Genomic DNA, 21122 nt, shown 5'->3' on the forward strand with positions numbered 1-21122 from the left:
ACCCCCTAAAGGAAGCCCACTCTTCCGCCGTGCTGCCTGCCTTCCTGGAGAGGGAAGACTTGGCACTGTTGCCAGCACTGTCCAGCATCCCTTGGGCAGAGGCAAGCCCTCTCAAGTGCAGATCCTTTGCCAGAGCCATCCTAGGGGATTGCTCTACCTAAGTGGGGCAGCACTTTCCTTGGAAGATACATCTGTTTGCTTTTCATCCATCCCTGGCCAGCATTTGAGAGTGTGTCCTGAGATGCAGAAGCAGGGGCTGCCAGAAATCAGCCCCATGCAGAGCTGGGCACTGCTGTCTTCTGGCACCTGGAAGTAGGCAACGACCATTGCACCAGGAGAGGTTCTGGGGCTGGGGTGCAATGAGGACCTGGCTGAAGATATCAAAGCAGACTTTGCCTACTGCATTTCCAGTCATACTACCTACATTGCAAAGGGACTGCCGGCTCTCCTCTCCCATTACTGGGAGGATTGGGCCTTGGGCAGGGAAAGTTTTCCAGGATGGGCACAGGGTAACATTGTAGGTTCTCACACCCACCTAAGCATTAATATGCCCTGGGAGAGAGGGGTAATGAGTGCTTCCACCCACACAGAAGACCTTTGCTTTCATTGCTACCCCTTTAAGACATCACTTCATATGGCAGATTAATTAGTTAATGTTTGCAAAGTGCTTTGCACATGAAAAGTGCTTTGCACATGAAAAGTGCTGTATATGTGCTAAGTATTTGTATTAATTATGATGGCATGGAGGCTGGCCCCACCTGAGCAGCACTCCCCATGCCTGATAAAGCCCAGCCTTTAAAAGCCAGAAGGAGAAAGAGAGAAGCAGAGAATTAAAAATAAGACCATCTGTACCCAGCAAGGAAAGAGCACCTCATGCAGTTGTGTACAGGGACTGAGTCATGCACCCCCTCTACTCTGACCTGGGCATCGTGTGGGGAATGGAGCTACATCTCCCCAGTGTCCCAGTGGCATTGGGGGGTGATAAGGGAGCACCCTTTTGCCCCCAGCTCTTCATTGAGCTGGAGTTGGGCTGGGGTTGGAAACATTGCAGGGAGGATGGGAAAGATGTGGAAGGGTTTCTTTAGCTCATCCTATCAATACCTGTGTGTGCCAGAGCCAGGAAGGAGGATGAGGAGGGAACAAAAAGGTTTTGGGGTCTGTGAGCTAGACGGAGTGGGGAGGTGGTTGTGTCCTAGACATGTGCATGGCAGGGCTGGGAGCTCCTTGGTGTCCCCCAGAGCCAGTGCCTGGCCTGCTTTGCTACTTCTCCCCTCCTTGTGCCCTCCTTCTTGATGAGACTGCTCTTGGGAAAGGTCCCCAGAGGGGGAGCCGAAATGGGGTGGTGCATGGCCCAAATTACCTCAGTGCTGAAGAATACTGCTGGCTGGCCCATGAAATGTGTGTGCTGACAGGCATGCTGGGGAGGTATGAGGTGAGTATGAGGGGATATTGAGGGGTGAGATGGAGGGGATTGTGCTGGAAGGGAGAGCTGAGGAGAGCCAGAGTGGGGACCCACAAGTGCCAGCCAGGAGAATCCAGATGCTGAGTGCTGGTACCAATCCAGATGCTGAGTGCAAGGCAGGGAGCAGGGAGAACTGCCATGCTTTGATCACATTGTCAGGTGTGCCTTTACCTTGCTCCCCACCTGCTGTCATCAGATTAACCTTCTTCATCCCACCTGTGTGTTCAGCTCATGGTCTCACTTACCTGAAACAGGTCAGACCCTAGCTGTACTTTGAGAGGCTTTGTCACTCAGGTGGCTGCCCTTCCTTCTCTGAGCTGGTGGTGACAGGGTCTGGTGGGGATCGTGGTCTGCTCCAGAAAGCCATGGAAGGTCTCACAGTGAGTGGGTGCTCAGTGGGGATCGAGGGGATCTCAGCACATTGCTGGCACCCCTGCTGCCAGTGTGGGGGGGGTTGGAGGTGAAGGGACATGCCAGGAGCCCAGTCCTCTTCGCTGGGCTCTCACCTCCCTGCCCAGCTGTCACTTCACCCGTTTCTGGATCTGCAGGTCTGGTAGGAGGGTAAAACTCCCCAATAAATTCACATAACCGAGGACCAAGTTATAAAAAAAAAATCTTTATTTCATGTACCAGGAATTTTTTTTTTTTTATCATTTTCTCTTTTTAAAATTTTTTTTCTTTTTAACAGTCTGAAAAAAACCACAAAATAAAGAAAATGGAGGTTGGTTTCTTGTACTGGTTTGAGCTGGACACGAGCAACATCCTTGGAAAAAAGCTTCCCCACCAGCCCTCGCCTGCTGCCCACACACTCTCCCTTTCCTGCCTGGCCTGGGGGCACGCTCGGCAGCTCTGTGAATGCTCCCCAGCTCCACGTGGTGTTGGGCAGGTGAGGGTGGCTGAGGATGGAAACCCCAGTGCCACCCTGCCTCTCACCGGAGTCTGGGAAACCGGCATTAATTTATTCCTTGGGGGGCATCTGTGGTGGTGAGGGGGGCGTCCCTGTGAATCTTTTTTTGTGGGCTTTGGGGGGGGTCATGGGAGGGGATTTCAGTAGGGTCTGGGCACCCAGCCAAGCTGCTTGCATCCTCCTCAGGCCCTGTGATGTTGTTTTGTGAGGGTCACCCCCTCCTACTGCTGCCCCTCACCCTACCTTGGAGCAAGGAAGGGATGTTAAAGCAGTAGCGGGAGGGGTACGGGGAGGATCAGGCTGCTTTTATGCAGGAACCCCACTGGGACCCGAAGCAGGGGACTGTGCGGCTCCTAAAACTGGAGCAGCAGGAATGGGGACGGAAAAATACTCAAAAAGTGGGTCTGAGCTGCTGAAAGGCTCAGCGGCCCCATCCTGCAAACCCTCGGCCTCGTGCCTGCCCAGGCCACTGCCGCTTTTCGGCAGGAGTCCCAAAAGGGGCTCTGTCCTTGCCCCAGGCTGGCCGGTGACTCACAGGGACCCCCTGTGCTGCCCTGCCGCCATCTCCCCACCCGCCTCTATCTACAGCGGCCGTCATGGGGGGGAGCTGGATTAAAAGTGGTTCCTGGCACCCCCAATGCCCCGTTCCCCTGGCACAGCAGGGAGGCAGTGAGCTGTGGCCAGGCCAGTGCTGCTGGGGCAGGATGGCGGGGGCCCGGCTCGCCTTGCTACTGTGGAAAAAACTGCAGCAGTCCAGGACCCACTGGCAAGGGGAGGATGAGGACAAAACCATCGGGAGATGCCTGATGGCTTTGCACCTCTCCCTGGCACGGCTGCCGGGTCTTGGGGGGCTCAGGATCAGAGCAAGCAGCTCCCTGGGATTTGGGCTGGGGAAGTTCATGTGTCAAAGCCAAGCAGCCAGTGGCTGACTTTGGGTGGGGGCGGGCTGGCTCTGCCTAGGGAAGGAGTAAGTGACTTCAGGGGGTGGCTAGGTTTACCTTGCCATGCCCCCACATGGCTGCAGCCCCCAGTGGTAGGACCTAAGGGGATCTGGGCAGTTTTGGGGGACACGCAGCTGCCCTGGGGAACCTCTGGAGCATTCACAGGAGAGCGTGCACGCACCTGGGCGTGTATGTGTGAGCGTGGCCACGGGTGCACAAGTTCCACCCCCACCCCACCTCACACCGCCCTCAGCTTTGGCCTCCCGTGTCCCGACCCCACCGCAGCAGCAGCCTCCTGAAGGGATGAGAGCCCTGGTTCACCCCACCAGCCCCCCACCCTCCGCCTGCACCTCCCACCCTGCTTCCTGCTGCCTTTTTCCCTTTTCTTTTTTTTTTGTTTTTGTTTTATTTTATTTCACAGTTTAAAGTTGGAGAAAACAAAAATGAAAAGAAAAAAAAATACTATCTGTTTTTCTTGCAAGTAAATCCACTTATTATATTTACATTTATTTATAGCTGTTGTTTTATTAAAAAAATTGCCACTTTTAAGAAACCTTTTTTTGTCCTTTTTTTTTTGTTGTTTTTGTCTCTGTGTGTATATCTTTATTTACTGTGTCTGTTTGCTTTTTGCACTGTCATTGTTAACCCCAGGGTCCCCAGGGCTGAGGAAGCAGGGACACCACCCTCCCCCCCCCCCACCTTGGGACACTGTGGAGGGGTGACTCAGCATCAGCTCCTGCACAGGAGTCACTTTTAACCCCTACACACCTGCGGGGTATGAGCAGATCCCCACAGATCCTGGGGGAGTGGAGCAGATCCCCATGGGGAACGGAACGGGGTTGAGGTTGACCTCAGGGATCCTCCATAACCGGTCCAAGGACACCAAAGCTGCTACCAGCCAAAACCCCATGCCCTGTCCCCCCGAGGAGCTGGTGCTGGGTAAAGGTATGTGGGAAACAAACCATAAAATTAAAGAGTAAAACCTCCCAAAATCCAAAGAGCTGCCTCTTCCTCCTCCCACTCCATTTATTGTCAATTGATTTTTTTTTCCCCCCCCTTTCATTCCCTTTTATTTTAAAGTCTGTTTTTCTTTTTTATTAAATGTTAAAATAATGGTACATGGGAAATCATGCATTTTCTTTTAAATTTATTTCTATTTTTAAATCTCTTTCTCTTGATTTTTAAAGTTTTTTTCTTTTTTTTTCCTTTTTTTTTTTCTTTTACCTTTTTTTTTTTTTGGAAGGATTTTTTTTTGTTTTGTTGTTTTTAAATTCTTGTCTCTTTCCTCACGTTTTCCTTTTCGTTTGCATTTGTTAGTTTGTTTCTTTGTTTGTTTGTTCACTTGCTTGTTTGCTTATCTGCTTGTTTGTTTAGGATTTTTGGTTGTTGGTGGTGGGGTTGTTTTTTTTTTTGTCTTTTTGTTATTTTTTATGGATTTTTTTTCTCTTTTTTTTTCCTTTTTTTTGTTTTTTTTTTTTTTTTTTGCATTGGGAAGGTTCCCAACCCCCCCTGCAAAGGGGGCACATCCACCTCTTCCTTCCCACCCCCCCCTACTGGCCCCTGCCCCTTCCACCCTCCCCATCCCGCGGCCCACCCCCTCCTCCTCCTGCCCGCTCCTGCCCCATTTTCAGCTCATGGTGACAGCTTCATACCGGGGTGGTCCGGCGGTTGGCTGTGTTGGTGTGGATAGAGTCCTTATTCTCTTTCTGGATACAGTTGTGAACCTGGAGGAAACTGTTATCCCTGTCGGAGTTGTAGGTAGCGGTGGGGGTGGTGCTTGCCTTCAGCGGGTCCCTGGTCAGGGTATACATCGAGATCTCTGTGGATGGGAGGGTATTGAACCCTTTGATCCCAACGGGAGAGGCATCCCTGGAGTGTGAAGGCTCAGTGGAGCGGGAGCTGGAGCGGCTGCGTCTCTGATAGCGGTACCGGTAGCTGGGGATGCGGGTGATGGCGGAGGACTGGAGGTAGTCCGTGGCACGAGCGTTGGCGCGCAGCTGTTTGTGCCGGTCTATGAACATGTGGACGGCCAGCACTCCCACCATCTCGGCTATAATGAAGGACAGGGCCCCGAAGTAGAAGGACCAGCCGTAGGAGTAGCTGTTCTTCTTGGAGTCACTCTTGGAGGGGTCTCCAGCGTTGGCTGATATGTATACGATGATGCCAATTATATTACTCAGACCTGCCAGCCGGCCAGTGGAAAAGAAAGAGAGAGATGTCAAGAAGGTCAGACATGGCCACTGGGGGAGTCATGGGCTTGAGCCCCTGCCTCCAGGATGTGGGGAAGGGAGGGCACCAAGCCACCTGTCCTCTCCCCAGGGGCAGCTTTCCTTGGGAGACCTAAACAAGACCCTCCTCACATGCCTGCCACATCCTCACTGGTCTCTGAGAGATGCTGGAAGCAGGGAAACTCCCTCCCTCCAGCAGCCCCCAAGCAGCAGAAAAGCCCCTGTCTGCAGGGCACTGCTGCCTGCCTCTGCCCAGATTGCAGGCAGGGCAGAGAGGCATCCTTGGGCTGCTTTCACCCTGAATAAAGCTCATCAGGCATGACAAATGCATGCAGTCCTGCCTAGGCAACTCTGCCTCTGCAGGATGCCCTAGTTGGGCAGCCCCCCTCCACCTCCCAGAGCCCATCTCTGGGGCATCAGGTCCTGGTGTGTCCCTTTACCTGCAGACACGAAGAAGATGCCGGCACTGAGGATGATGTTGTGTCGGGTTTTGTAGAACTCGCTGGCTGCAATGCAGAGTCCACCCATGAAAAGCAGAATCACACTCAGGATTGGGAAAATACTAGAGGCTCTAACAGCCCCTGCAGAGGAGAGAAGGAGAGGGACAGAAAGAACAACACAGGTGTAAGAAAAAGGAAAAAGAAGCACGGAAATGGTGGCAGGGTGAGGGGATGGAGTGATGAGAGCATGTTTTGTGGGTGGGGGCAAAGGGGAGAAACAGAGGGTAATGGGCAGGGTGGGGTGTGGAATAATTCAAGGAGGGATAAAGGCATCAGGGGGTGGAGGGAGGGAGCGAGAGAGAAACAAAGTGTGTCAAAGAGAGCAATCTGAAGCAACTCTCCCGTGCCTTGGCTCTGCTGCTGCCGCAAAGCTGCTGGTCCAGTGTGAGGAGGTGGAGGAGGCTGCAGGGCTGGGGGCTGCAGGGCTGGTGCTAAGTTGGGAACCTGCCTGTGCTTCCTGTCTCTGCTCATGCTGTCTTTTCCCCCGCTTTTTGGGGGACTGTGTGCTGGAGTGGGAGCCCTGGCACCATCTGTCTTCTCCTCCTGCAGGGTGCTGCCACTCAAGCCTGCTCTTCAAAGAGCAGCAACCCAAATGCTTCCTGTGGAGCTGCTCAATCTCGAATCCTCCCGAAAGGGCACAAGCATCTCAAGGAGAGATTTATTTATTTATTTATTTATTTATTTTAGGGCTGAGAAGGAGCTACTGGTGCCATACACTGCTCTGCGGCTGCAGCGAGGACTGAGAAGTGCAAGTCCCAGCCCCGCATGCTGAAACGCGGGGCCTGTCCTAGTGATTAAACAACTGGGCTCCTTCCAGAGGGCAGGCATGGTCTGGATGTGCCAGCTCCCACACACGCAAGCTCTCCATCGGTCGATACGTGAAGAGCTCAGCCAGCAGAGGGCAATGGCACAGATGCACGTATGTGCTCAGAGGCACATGAAAACGCACCCCACAGCTTCTGGGGGGACTCTCTCATAGCCACGCAGGGAGCAGGCCAGGGCTGTGTACTACGCGCACCCACGCACACACACACGCACACGCTGCTCGGGGGCTGTTCGGTGGGTACCAACAGTCTGCCTGAGTTCATGTTGCCAATATTTGTATTTTCAGAGTGGGAAATACCTTCCTTCCTCCCTTCCCAAGGGGAAAGAAGCCATTAAAGTATGAGATGAAGCCTTGCTTGACAAAGAAAGATATCACATCAGTTGGTGCAATTATGCTTCCTGAACAAATCTCTGGGAGGGGAGATGAAAGCTAATCCCTCCTTGCCTGTAAGAATGAATCCTATAAAGCAAGCAGAGGACTTTTTCCTAAGTGGGCTTCAAAGACCATGCTTCAAAGACCCTGTTGGCATCAGGATCCTACCAGGCACAAGGAATCATCTCCTTGAGGGGGACTCTAGCCCACTGCTTGTGCATGGGAAATGAAAAAGGCAGGGAGAAACCTCTCTTGCTTGCTTTCCAGTTCTGCCTGGCTGTGTTTCAGGGAACAGGATAGTGATAATAACCATCTTAATAGCTTCTGGAAAGCAAGGAGGGATTTGACAATGTGAAGCTTAAATGGCAGTAAGCAAACATCAAGCAGGCATCTGCTGTTCAGAGGATTTCTAGAGGAATGGTTGGTCAGTCCCACAGCCTGGCCCTGACCACATCAGTTCTATCTGGGTCTTAATTCTGAAATTCATGTCTGTTGGGAGAACACGAAGTTGCTGGCTGACATGGGCAGCTGCAGGCATTATGTGATGGGGAAGGACAGCAGCCTTGCTCAGCCCCTGCATTCTGCCCCTCAGGAAGACCATGTCAGCAAAAGAGAGGCAGAATCTTATCCAGTCTTAAGTCCAGAGCCTTTGGTCTAAAGGGAAGAGGTCTCCTGATGGTGTTTGAATGCTCCCTTGTATCATCTGTCTGTTCTCTAGCTCGTGTTGTTTTCTAGCAAAGAAATGCAGGGATGCTTCTGCTTCCTCTCTGACAATAGGCATTTGATTTCTAAAAGCCTAAGACATCTTAGGTGGATGGCTGGCAGAAACAGAGTCTAAGCCCTTCTAGCCAGGCCATGAATGCTACTCTGCAATCATCCTGGTCCCTCAAATGAGAGAATCACCTAGTCTGATACTAATATACCACTTCCTAGATGTTCTTGCCGGTATCACCAGGCATTGCCCATGCACAGCACTCAAGGGACTCCAGATGAGCAGTAGTCCTGGGAAGAAGCTGTTCAGTGGGGTCCCTCTCCAGTTAGGTCTAAGCCAGCAGAAATCCCATTTCCCTAAGGAATGACCCAATAGTTCTTTATTGATTTGCCAAATCTCTCTTTGAACCTGACTTTTTCTTAAGGAGGGCTCTATCCTGGGGACACCCTCAGGTCCTGATGCTAAGCCAATTTTTATCTTCAGATCTTGCTCACTCTGAGGGAGCAGCCCCATCCTTCTTGAGATGTTCACCCCCTTCCCCCAACTCTTTTTTTCTGAAGTGCAGCTGATGCTGCAAGCAGCTTCCTCACTCCCAAATAGCTCTGCAAGAGCTGCCTCAGAGGCAACCTGCACAGTCACGGTGCCAAACTGGATCAAACCCTAGTCTTCAGCTCTGTTGTTCAGAGGCCACACAGCGATTAAGAGATCGATGCTGCAGAAAGGCATCTGAAAGAAGCAATCTCCCTGGGTTATTTACAATTTACAGTGGATGAAGAACTGTTTGAGAAACCAAGAGGAAGCAGCATAAGATCCACCTCTTTTCACATACAAATGAGCCTCACAGAATTTAAATTACCTCTTTCATCCCTGCCGCAGGGCTGGTTCTCCACATCTGGCTTGGAGCACACCCAGATAACAAGGAGATATTCTGAAAGACTCCCGGCCTTTGCAGACCTCTGATGCTTAACCTTGGGAGGTCAAAAGCTCTTATCTCAGATTTCTGAAGGGAGAAGATCTCTTCTCCTGGTGTCAAAAGGCTTTGGGCTTGTGGAGAGAAGGCAGGATATCAATGGGGGGACATAAGTAGAGGAGTGATCCCTTTTCAGCTGTGCTCAAAGACCAGCAGACTCCTGCTTCTGGGGCAAGTGTGAAATACGGACTTGAGTTCAGGGAGGGCAACACATGATGTGCATCTGCCCTGCTCACCATTCTGCCTTCCCTGTCCCTGTGTGAAAAGTGGCATGATCTTCACCTGCATGTTCCAGGCTGGACTCAGAGCTCAGATTAGGCTTCTTTGCAGAGACACCATGTGCCTGGGGTACAGCACCTCTCCTGGGGGCTCTGTGTGAACACCAGGTCTACTTTGCAAAGGGCTTTGACTGTTCTTATTCCTGCTTGCCATTCTCATCACTAAAATCACTAAAGCCATGAAAGATCAGATCTGTGGTCTCTGGAGGCAAGTGGTGTTTGGGGAAAGATGAAGACAGAAATAGGTGCTTCTTGGACATAGGCCAGCTAATTTTTTCAATCTGATGCAACTTGAGTATCAGATAGGGAAATGTAAAATTCCTCTGCTTTAGGAGGATGCAGAAACACTCTCACACACAGGCAGACACACACACACACACACTCACAGACACACAAACACTCACACTGTCCCAGCTAGCTCAGTCCTGACCTTATGACCACTCAGCAGCTCTCCAATGGATTCGAATTAAGGCTCTGGATTTATAACATAGTCAGTGGTCATTATTAAAGAATGCCACTGGTTGTTACTATGAATTTGCAGCTTGCACTGTCTCATGAACAGGGTCCCAGGGAGGTGAGAGGGGCTGATGAGACTCTGGGGTCACTTCCTCTGGCATGCTGAGCCTCATAGGTCCCAGCATCTCCACCACCCTACCTTTAGAGAGCAGAAGGCACCCGACGCTACCACCTACGAGCCACTGCAAGGAGAAGAGCCTGCGGACTTACGGAGGAAATATTCTGCTGTATCGGCTTCATAATCTGCATCCTCAGGGAAGTGATCGATTTGCTTACACAGACCTTTAAAATTCCCTAGGGAACAAGAGAAAAAAAGAACAAATGAGAACACCAAACCCTGCCTCTCAGGAACAGCTGCCCTCTCTGTTGCCCTTTGTACCCGCCCTACCTTCCTCCCGGGCAGCAGACCTGCTCGTGCACACTTGCACACGTATCTCCCTCTGATTTGCTCTCTGTATCCAGACTGATGCCCATCTAGCCCAGCACCCTGTTCTCGGTGATGGAAAGCACCGGAGGTTTTGGTCAGCAGATCCGACTCCTGCTGCAGATGGCACTGCCTGCCTCTGAGGGATGTGGAATGAGAAGAGGAGCCAGAGGCTGGGACATGCTGCAAAGACGAGGGTCAGGGTTCCTTCCTTCAGCGTTGACCAGTGTGGTTGTGGGTGTTTGTGTTATACCTTTTGTGGCCTTGATGGATCCCAGCAGCACTGTGCACAGTGGGGTGATCAAGTTTGGGTGGAGAAGTGTTTGCTTCTCCCAGCTGTGAATTTGCTGCCTATTCATTTCATTGGCAGGATGTATCCCATCGTTCTGGTGTGGTACAAGGAAAACAAAACCTCTTAATTAACTTTCTCCCTATGACTGCTTGTTTTGCATAGCTTTATCAGGCCTCCTCTTGTTTTCTCTCACAGACTAAGGCTACAAGAAGCTTGGTGGAAGTGTGTGTATGCAGCTCTGCAGCAAAACACTCTTGGAACTGGAGGAGCGAAATCTTCTGCCATAAGTGAGGGAAACTGGACTGGTTTATGTACAGGGCCTTCTGATGGATTTAGTCATAGGGCACCCTTTTTCACATACTCCATAACCAGCAAAACCTTCCCAGCAGAAGGCCAGTCTTTTGCCATCTAGGATGCTTACCAGGCTCTTATTTTCATCATTCATGTCTCTCTCCTCTTGAAATCAGAAATACCGTATCAGAGAGGTAATGCTCGGTCCATGTAATCACCATGGCCACTGGTTAACTAGAATCTCAAAGGAGTAGTCATGTAGAAGGCAGTTTCATCATATCTCCTGGAGTTCCCCCCAATCTTTTTCTCATCCTTTGCCTTGTATTTCCCCTGGGCTCTTGCACTGACTGGCCATTAACATAGAACTGATTAACATAATTGGTCCAGAAGGGAGGAATGCAGTATCTGCATAAGGTGCATGGACAGGCATAGTGATCCCATGGGCCCCCTCACCAAAGGTCAGCCACTCTTGTGGCTCAGGCTGACTGATCCCTCAAAGGAAGACTTTGGAGTCCAATTCTGGAGAGTGACAAATGCTGTGGCAACCTGGGAAAGCCACCTGCCACTTTGGCCCTGAGCCCAGACACTGGACCAGCTGGGCATGCAGGGCAAGGGGAAAATGAAGCCAGCACAGTTATGATTGCTGCATCTGGGAAGGGTTGCTTGTGGGGAATGTAGAGCTCTTCTATGCAAACTCTGCCTGGGCTGAGACCTGCAGGGACCATGTCAGGTCCTCGAGTCATATCTCAGAAGGTTTATTCCAGATGAATTCCAATTATCTTTTAGATATTTGAGAAGAGCTGGAAGAAGGACCTAGCTCAAAGGCTGTCCCCTGAGTCTCTTCCTGAGGCCAACCTTACTGGAGCAAGGCTAGGGATGTGTTGAGAGGCAGTGCTGAGCAAATAAATGTAGAAGGCAAGCAGGTGAGTCCCTCCAGGTCAGCCCCCAAGCTCAATTCCTTCTACATCCAGTTGGCTTGTGTCTGATGCTTCTGAGATACCTATTGCCTTTAACTAGTTCAAAGAGCTTCCATGAAGGAGCTAGAGACAGCAGAAAGGAGTGTGTGTGCATGTAAGAGGTAAGTAACAGGAGAAGAAAGTAGGAACAAAGCTTCGCCATGTACCTCTGAAGTGTTATTCCCACATTGAAACTGTGAGTTATGAAAGGAGGCTATTAATCACTCACCCCCAATCCAGTTATCTCATTCAAGAAATGTCTGCTTCTCAGCCATGGCTCTTCCAGAAGGAAGGATTCATAGCCAAGCAAATTTCATTTCTGCACTCCCACCCTTCTACTTGCCCATTTAAATATCCGTGGGGCTCTTTTCCCTTGCTTGCCCATGACTGCTGTGGAACATCCACCCATGACAGACAAGTCACCCAGCATATCCTGAGCACTGAGCACCTCCTGTCCACACATGCTGGGGGAGTAAGCAGAGCCTGCATGCACCTCCCAGCAAAGGTTCCTGGTGCAAAGCCAGAGCCCCCCAGATGGAATCAGCCAAGAAGGGAAGAGGTGCTACATCTGGAAAATCTCTCACACTGTGCTGTCTTTTCCCTGCTTCCTCTTTTCTCCCTCTCCCCTGCTCCATTTCTTGCTATAGCTGTTTGGGAAATGTGCTGCATCTTGTGCAGGGTGTCTTTTACATGGACTCATGTGGGATAGCACGTTAGAAGTTGTTGCTCAGGCAGGGTGAGGGGACATGGAGGCTCTTTGAAAATCTGCTCCTGGTACTGAGTGTCCAGAAGGTCTTGCTGATGTGGCCCAGCAGGGTGCTTGACTATTAGAATGTCCAGACTTGACTTGCTAAAAATGCCATGGCATTGAGGAGCTGCTCCTCATGGCAGCCTGATATGCTGTGGCAGGCTGATCCCCTGCCCTGGCTCAACTCTGCCAGGGTTTGTGAGGGCAGGGTGGGCAGCACTGGTTCCACTTTAGCCCCACTTTGTCTGTGCTCAGCACAGGGTGCTGGGACTCTGGATGCTGACTATCTGCCTGTGCTACCACACCCTCTCCTCCAATGCCTCCCAGCTCCTCTGGGCGATGGATGGGGAAAGGATGCAGAATTTAGGTCATTAATGCGCTAACTGGGAATATAAGAGAACAAGATTCAGTTTTTGCTCTGCCACAGGCATGCTGTTAACACAGCTTCTTCTCTCTGCCTCAGAGTCCCAGCCTGTAAAATGGGGGTGACAGCACTCCTCTGCCTCATGCTGTATGGGCATGTGTTAAAGAGGGCATGGTGTGGGTGCACTTGCAGCTGTGCAAGTACATGGAGAGGTGAGTGATGAATGGTGGCTGTTGAGAAGCCCACTCAGTGCAGGGAAGGTCATGCTGCCACCACTTCTGCCAAGGTCACTCGGCAAATCTCTGACAGACATCTGTGGCCTGCTGAGATGGTGCAGCAGCCTCCCTGGCACCTGTGTTGGTGGAAGCATGGTGGCCACACACAGGGAGCAACTCGGCAGTGATGCTGAGGTCTGACACCACAGCCTTTTCCCATGCTGCATGTGCAGTTTGAGGAGCCAGGGAGGGAAGAGCCATGTACCACCCGATAGTTAATACTCCCAAATACCTGTGCAAGAGCAAATTGGTTTTTGGGAAGGCATGCAGGGCTCTGAGAGCCCCTCAGGAGAGCAAGAGCAATGTCTTTGCTGTACTTGTGTCCCTTTGCCCTTCTCGTTCTTCCTAACTAGAACTATTCCATGCTGTGAACCCCGAACCAGGCAGATTTTGAGTTCTCTGGCTCCTCCTGCATGCTTCTCTGAGAAACTTAAGCCACGTGCTTCCACCTCCTCACAGCAGCTCTCCCAGCACAGTTCAGGTTCTCCCTTCATCTTTTTTTGTGCTCACCCACCAGATCTTCCTCCTGTTTCTCAGTCTCTCTCATTCATTGCAGCCACCTCCATCTCCCTGGTGTATTGGTGTGGGCATCTTCAAGCAGCCTGCTCTGGGGTGTGCAGGCTGCAAAAGGGCTGGGGAGGAGCTCTGACTTGTCTCAGAACAGAAAGGCTGGGGATGCCCAGATCCATGAAAAAAATCACAGAGCAGCCCTCAAGTCCCCTGAGTATTACTAAGAGTCCTTAGATGAGATCTCCACCATTTGCTTGTTGCCTGCTTAAGCTTTGGGAGATGCAGTATGGAGGAACTATGACTGCTGCAAGAGACACTCCCCCAGTGCCTGGATCCGGACACAAGCTGCCTAGCTGGGTCATCAAGAGCAGAGACAACCTGCATGAAAATCCACACTAACTGTGTGTTCAGCCCTCAGAGATACCTCCTCCAATGTGGCTGGGTCATTGTTTGGGTACGTGCTGTCTCTCCAGGACAGCTGGCAGCCATCAGCTCTGCTGCAGCAAGAGTCAGACCAAGTTACCCCCAGTGAGAACCTGGCTTGGTGTTGGTGATATGGTTTATTTTTGTGCTGTTTTGTGCAGCTCGCTCTCTTTCAGAAGTCTTGCTTGCCTGCAGAGTGCAATCCATTGCAAAATAGTAAGTTCCAAAGAATGAAAAGCTACTCCCTTCCTGCAGGGTAGGAACACTTTAAAATGGTCAGGACGGCACATCTGAAAACTGGGAGCCAGAGGCAGAGGAAAAGACGTCCAAAAGGAGAGAAGCAGACAAAGAGGGATGAGAACAGAAAGACCTGTTTTCCTGGAGTGATTTGTGATATTTCCATTTATGGAAAAAAGCAATCCACTGAAAGCTTTCCTTCAGTCTCACTCTCTAATTTAGCAGAGGTTTTGGCATGATGGCTTATAGAGAAATAAATAAAGGAGACTGGATATAGCTGTTGTCTCTAAAAGCTCAGAAAGATGGCTTGGTGTTGGTCAAGGATTCAATACCTCTTTTCTGCCACACACTCCCTGTGTCATTTTAGGAAAGTCACTTAACCCTGCTCTGCTTTCATTCCAAATGGGAATAAGGATATTTCCTTGCCTTAGGAAAATACGACAGTGATCATACACCAGATCACCCCCACCTTCCAGTTCAAACATAGCATGCTCATCTTTGGTGTGACCTTCCCTCAGATAAATGTGAAGGCTACCTACATGTGAAAGCTCTCCCAAATTCACACTTGTGATTCCTGCCTCAGAAATAATCTTTGCTGCAGATTGATATTTACTATCTACTCATGAAAGAAATGTGAGAAACAGTGCATGAAGGGTGGGTAGTCAGACACAAACACAAACATTTATTTCTGATCCAGGCCTCTGTTTCTGAGTGGAGTCTGTTAGGTACCAGGTGGTGAAATGGGGCTCAGAGCCAGCTTCTGGGCTGGGAATACAAATTCCACAGCTACATGGCAAATTGTTGGCATATCTTTCTTGCATGTTTTGGCAAAGGGCTTCCAAACCAGAAGAGGAGGCCTGCTGTCCCTGTCAAAAAATGCTACTTGTGACACCGAGTTGTTAATGCCCAGCCTGACATGACTTCAAGGGGAAGGAGTGAGGTTTCGTGAGGTGCCAAGGGAAGCACAGGAAAAGCCCTTCAGAGGCATTTTGATTACTCTCCACCCTTCCAAGAACAAGAACACTCATTGTTTTGGGGGATTTAGTGCTGATGAAGAGCACAGTGGCAGGGAGCACAGACAGTGCTCGCGGGCATCTGCTTTTACCCACCTGTGCTGATGTACCCAAAAGAAAGGCTGGCTTTTCAAAAGTGCTCATTATTCCTCTAGGGGAATCTCTCCATAGATAGCACCCTGCAAAAATTAGGCCATCTTTTCACATGCCTCAGTACACATTTAAAGGTCTTGGTTACAGGGTGTAGGGTTATACCAGCAAACGCAGCCATTGTGCCACAAGGGATGGTCATTTCTGGGCTTGAGCAAGTGACGCTCTGGCAATTCTGACCCTTCACAGTGGCAAGGGATGCTGTACTAGTGGCAATATCTTTTGACTCGTGGGTAATTTTAAGACCAAAGAATCCACAGCTCTTCTTAGGGACAGAGGAACTTTCCACTACAAGGTGAAGCTCAGTGGGGCAGCAAATGAGGTCTACAGGGTAAGCCTGGGACGGTAGCAGAGATCTTGTGAGAGCAAAGGACCATCAGAAATTGGTGCAAATGCAGTGTGTGCCTGCTTGGATGTGGTCTTCTCTAAGATAAATGTGCAGCAGTGCATATGTTAAAAAACCCAAACAAAACCTTAGCAACACAACCAGTATGTTGCATACATAATTCTCTCCCTGGGGAGAGGATAAAAGAACAAACCACATGTGACTGATATCAAGCCCCATCACTTAATGTGCCACTGGAAATCATTCAGATACTGTGGTGAAAAAGCTTGTAAAAGAACTGATGCAAAATAGAAATTGATCTTACAGTTATGAAAGAATATCCCCCTTGCCTACAAGGCAGAACCATTATACCAGCTGTCCTCACCTTATTATTAATAATCATGTTTATTACAGCTGTTGCCAAGTATCAGATGATAAAGGGAGTTTACTGCAGTAAAAATGGTACAAACACTGCCTTACAAACCATTGCTACCTTGATGGGCATGAAGGGAAGGGTATATCACAGTGCATTAGCAACGACCGAAGCTACAGCAGTAAAATGGCTTGATAATAACAGTTCTGGGGAGAGGAGTTTAGTCAGGAGATTGTAAATAACTAGGAAAAGAAATGCAGACACAGATGGGCAAGGAAGGAAAAAGTAGGAGAAGCTCGTATAGGGTAGCACTGAGGAGATGATGAGGTGAAAGGAGAGAGGCAGAGTGAACGGCCACAGAGCACGGGGGAGAGAAGTCCCTTCCAAGCCACTATTGAGGCTCCTGTTCGGCCTTTTTCAGCTCTTACTCCTTGCTCGTTCTCTGCAGCGCTTCCCGACAGTCGCCCGGTGAAGGAGAGAGGGCTAATGACAGAAGAAAACTGTATGTGTGTGGCTGCAGGCAGCTTGGCTTACTCCCCCACAGAGCCTCAATGCTCTGGGAGTGCAGAAGTGCCCCATCACATCTCAGCATCACTCACACGGTCCCCGCGCAGCACCCTGGCTTGCCTGGTGCTGCAGCCGCAGCAGTGAACGAATGGGGATCGCGCTGCATTACGGCCGGACCCTGCGCCTGCTCTCTGCCTTCAATCGCTTTGCATTTTTCCTTGGAGGCAGCAGCCGCCTCACCTTCCCATCCCGCTCCCGAACGCTGCTAAGTAGCCGATAGACACTGCCTCAGAACTGGCTGTAGCTATTCCTCGTACGTGGGTAGAGAGGCAGTGGTAGCAAAACCTATTATTAAGATTATATGAAGATTTCCATTTTAAAACTCTCTCTTTTTCCAGGGATGTGAGTTTCAAAAATATCCTCACCAGCACTTGGGTTTTCCTGTGCTTTGTCACAAGCAGAGAGTGGGATGGGCTGGGAGAATTGGGCAAAGGCTTTTGAACATGCTTGGTGCTAACACAGACCCAGCACTTTGGAGCTTTACAAAGTGGAACATTGAGGGTGGGTGGTTCTCAGGGACTGCTAGTCATCTGTCCGAGTTACGAATGAAAAACCTCAGTACAGCAATAATAATAATTGTCCCAACCCCCCTTTTTGCATACAAACATCTCCTCTGAGAAACAATTGCCTCTAGTTTCTAGACTATGGCAGAATCAAACCTGAGCTGAATTTCTTCTGAAAGTAGTACTGAGCATAAAAATATATTAGGCTCACCTACATCATCCAGAGCTGTGGGTAACTTTCCTCCTCCTAACATTGTATTTCTCACACTTCCCTGCTGTGCTGGCATTCTGGAATTGAAAAATATGTTGTATGTGCCTATATAACAAATGCATGTTGTGGGTTCATACATATGTCAGTGAAGTAATTTGCTTTTCTCTAACTGGTGTTCCCCTGTGTGATTCAGTAAATGTGTAAGGCAGTGACAAAACCTCTTGTTCCTCAGCACAGAGGTCAGAAACTGTTTCTACAATTGCTAGAGTGACTGGTGTCACTCCAGGTAGGCACACCATGAACTTTCTGGTATCCAAGCTCTGTTGCAGAGCAAGCTAGATCAGCTGAGTCAGCAAAAGCCGTTTCCTTTGCTTTGAGAAGAGGCAGAACTGGTCATTGAATGAGCTGGGAACCACAAAAAGACTTGAGAAAAGTGTTTGTAAACAGTCGTGCTCAGATGGTACAGCGTGATGCTGGGGTTTAAATTCCAAGAGAGGATCGGAATTGCTGGAGCTGCTGGGGTGGAAGATGAAAAAGTGAAGGCAGAAGTTGATCAGAACATGGGGAGAAGTCCAAGCAAAACAGAAAGGGCAAGTGAGAGAAATCAAGTTATTACAGAGGATTGAAAAAACCCAAATCTGGCAATTTGTAGCAAGAACATTTGTGTGTGTGTGTGTAACGAGTCAAATGTGACACTACAACTGTGAGCCAAGTGACAGGAAGGGTGATGCAATTATCTGCAGTGAGAGAGAAATGATGTGCATAAGGTGTGGGAGGAGAGGAGGTGCTCCATAGCTACCACAGGCAATCCCAATCCATGACTGCACATCCAGATATCAGAGGAAGTGAGATATTAATGCAAGCCTGGAAAGAAAGGGGTGGATGGGATGAAAGGAGTAATTAAGAGATGTCACTTCTCTCTTTTGTTTTTGGTGGGTGTTTTTTTGTTTGTTTTTTTTTCCCCCTATCATGGCAACAGTATTGTAACTAGGCCAGGTTTTGCATATAGGGTTACAACATCAAACTCTCAGAAATCAAAGCCTGTAAACAACATCCCAGCCAGATGAGGACATAAGGACTGGGCTGTCTCGAACTTGAGCTCAAAGACCCAGAGGTCAAGTGGGTTACTTTCTCCCCAAAATTAGGCAGAGGAAATTTATAAATCAGCTGATCCTGCTGGGTTGCATTTTTCTTCCCAGACATAACTGTGTAACTGACCTGTAAGTGTGCATCAGAGGACAGACCCAGGCTCACTTTGTACAGGAGGTCATCTTTTGGGTCCGTAGTGAGAGCGCAGCTCTAGGGGTGACTGGAAGTTACAGCACTCAGGCATGGATTTACCAGGCAAGAAAAGAAGGAAAACCAGGCCTCCTTACGCAGTGACAAGTGGTCTGTGCAGCCTGGAACACAGCCACGAGCTGCACAGTGCCTTGCTTCAGATGGGGGCTGAGCACTTACGGTAGTGGCAACTTGGGCTTGCCTGTTCTCAAAGTCCAAATTGTGGATCTTGCAGTTGTAATGCTGTGCTCACAAGGCTTTTTGAATGCAATTTCCTTAGTCATTTTTAGATTACGAAGGAGGAGAAAAGGCAGTTCAAATCTTTCATTTCCAACTCCACACTGCATTTATCTCTGACATATCCCGCTGGATCTATAGGGAGATGCTGTCCTCAGTTAAACTGGTGTAAATCTAGTGTGACTCTGAGCTGCTCCTTCAGCAGATATGGTCACAACCAAGAGAGGAATTAGGCTTGCAGCTGGTAATTAGCTTATGAAGTATGTGGTGTGCTTTAGGGTCCTTCAGGATGCAAAGGGCTTTATAGAAATTATTATTAGTTATTAATAATAAAAATACCCAAGAACCCCAGGGAAATAATCCAAAGAATGGAACAAGTCAATGACAGAGGCAGCTTTTAATCCATCCTCCCTCTTCTGCACCACTTAAGCTCTCCTCATTCCCCTCCAAGGCTCAGACACATGGAGGAAGGGAAAGACCCCCATCACACGTTTAGCAATTTGGCAGTCTCAGTAAGTCTCCTGTGTTCTCCCACACAACACTGTCAGCCTGCAGTAGGAATTGTCAAATCTGTACCAGAACTGACAGCCAGCAGGAGAAATTTTGGGAAATAGCAAGGCGTGGGAATTCCTCAGCTTGATTCCCATGGAAAAACAGCAACCCTGCTCTGGTGGTCTTCAGAGTCTTTCATCTCATTGCCCTCCCCACCCCTGGGAAAAGGACTGGGCAGGTAGGCACTGCTTGCTTTCTTTAACGATCTCTGGGTGAGGATTTGGGGTCTGGCTAAGGTTGTCTGAGTTGGAGTGAGCAGCTCCACTGGGGATGTACAACCTGTTTTGGCTATTCCAGTCCAGCAGATGAGTATGAAGTTTATTTTAGGTGAGGAAAAAGAACAAGAGAAGGGCTAGGTTTTCTCTAGCACTTTTTATACCCCAGGGAACCCAAAGCCCTTCATGCAACACTGAGAAAGATCCCCCAGCGCGGTGGCTCCGCAGACGAGCATGGCAGCCATTACGTGCTCACTGAGCTCGCACACGCTTGCCCTCGGAGAGCGGGGGCGGCTTTACCCAGGCAGAAAGCACACTGGGGTTTTTGCTGTCCCTTCAGGCAGCCCACCAGAGATGGCCAGGAGGGAGCTCGGTGTAGGATTTCCTTGGCAGAAAGCCCTGCTGACTGCAGCGCTTTGGGTTGAGCTGCGATGTGCAGGGCTATACGCTTGTGGAGCTTTTCTGGCCTGTGCCCTTTGTGCCCTGAAATGCCCCACCTTCAATGAGGAAAATGAAACCCCTGAGGAACAGGTCAGGACTTCATCATTTTTGCAATGTCCTCTAGCAGTTGCTGCATCTTGCTCCACAGCACTGACGTTGAGGGAGAAGCCCAATGCAGAGCAGTTCCCCAGCTGGGCCAGGGCTACCCAGCACTATGCTCTGGGGAGCACCCTGGGATGAGGGGAATATGAGTGTGATGAACTTCTTAGGATGCTCACTCTCAGTAAATCCACTCCTGACCTGGATCTGTCTCATAAAATGACCCAGAGCCTCCAGAATGCTTCTACAGTAGGAAAGAATCAGGAGGAAAGATGGGGCAGGAAGAGTGGATGGCTGGCTTGGTGTCCCCAGCTATTTCAGAAAGTGGAGCTCCCTGCCTTGGCAATGTCCCCAGCTCTTTCCCAGTCACCCTGAACACTGGATCCAAATGTATTAATATTCTTTCCCGCATTTCCCAGCTATTCTGGGACCTAGATTTTGAAGGGTTGTGTGGGTTGCATGTATGGGTCATAATTCCTTGGGGTGATTACTCTGGTGCAATTGCTGGCAGGGAAAATAACGTGGAATAACAACCAGACTGGCCTGCGGAAGCTGTCGGAAAGCAATGCCCTCTGTGCTAAAAGAGTCAGGACACAGAGTTTGCTTTGTTACACACAAAACAAACATCATGCTTATTTTTTCACTTGGGCCCTTGGAGTTCAGAAAGTGTTGGTAAACACAGTCTGTATCCCACAGGGCTGAACAGGGTAGCTGGCCCCTGTGAGTCTGATGAAATTGCCTTAGCACAGCTATTCTGCAGCTCTCAATGTCTCCAGACGAGCTGCTGCTGTTCCGACTGCTGCTTTACTCATAATCCACATCAAACATTGGGTGTTAAAGTAGATATTGCACAGATTTGATTTTAGGTCCCTTTTTATGCAGCTGAGCAAAAAAACAAATGCCAAGCCTTGCAAGTGGAGTTAGCT

The 21122-nt window shown here is 49.7% G+C and overlaps 1 protein-coding gene across 2 annotated transcripts in view; it reads right to left on the reverse strand.

Moving 5' to 3' along the window:
* Positions 1-4909: 4909 nt before the first annotated feature.
* CACNG2 (calcium voltage-gated channel auxiliary subunit gamma 2) overlaps positions 4910-21122 on the reverse strand; it is a 53873-nt gene continuing 37660 nt past the window's right edge. For both annotated transcript variants that reach the window (XM_068142362.1, XM_068142363.1), the window contains 3 exons: positions 9923-10006; positions 5979-6119; positions 4910-5492 (listed from right to left, as the gene is read on the reverse strand). In XM_068142362.1, the coding sequence (XP_067998463.1) occupies positions 4957-5492; positions 5979-6119; positions 9923-10006 (761 nt within the window). In that variant the 3' untranslated portion in view covers positions 4910-4956. The remainder of the gene's footprint in view (positions 5493-5978; positions 6120-9922; positions 10007-21122) is intronic.

The sequence above is a fragment of the Melanerpes formicivorus genome, unplaced genomic scaffold, assembly GCF_026170545.1.
Source record: "Melanerpes formicivorus ecotype bairdi unplaced genomic scaffold, bMelFor1.0.p_v2 SCAF_8, whole genome shotgun sequence".
In the NCBI taxonomy this organism is placed as follows: Eukaryota; Metazoa; Chordata; class Aves; order Piciformes; family Picidae; genus Melanerpes; species Melanerpes formicivorus.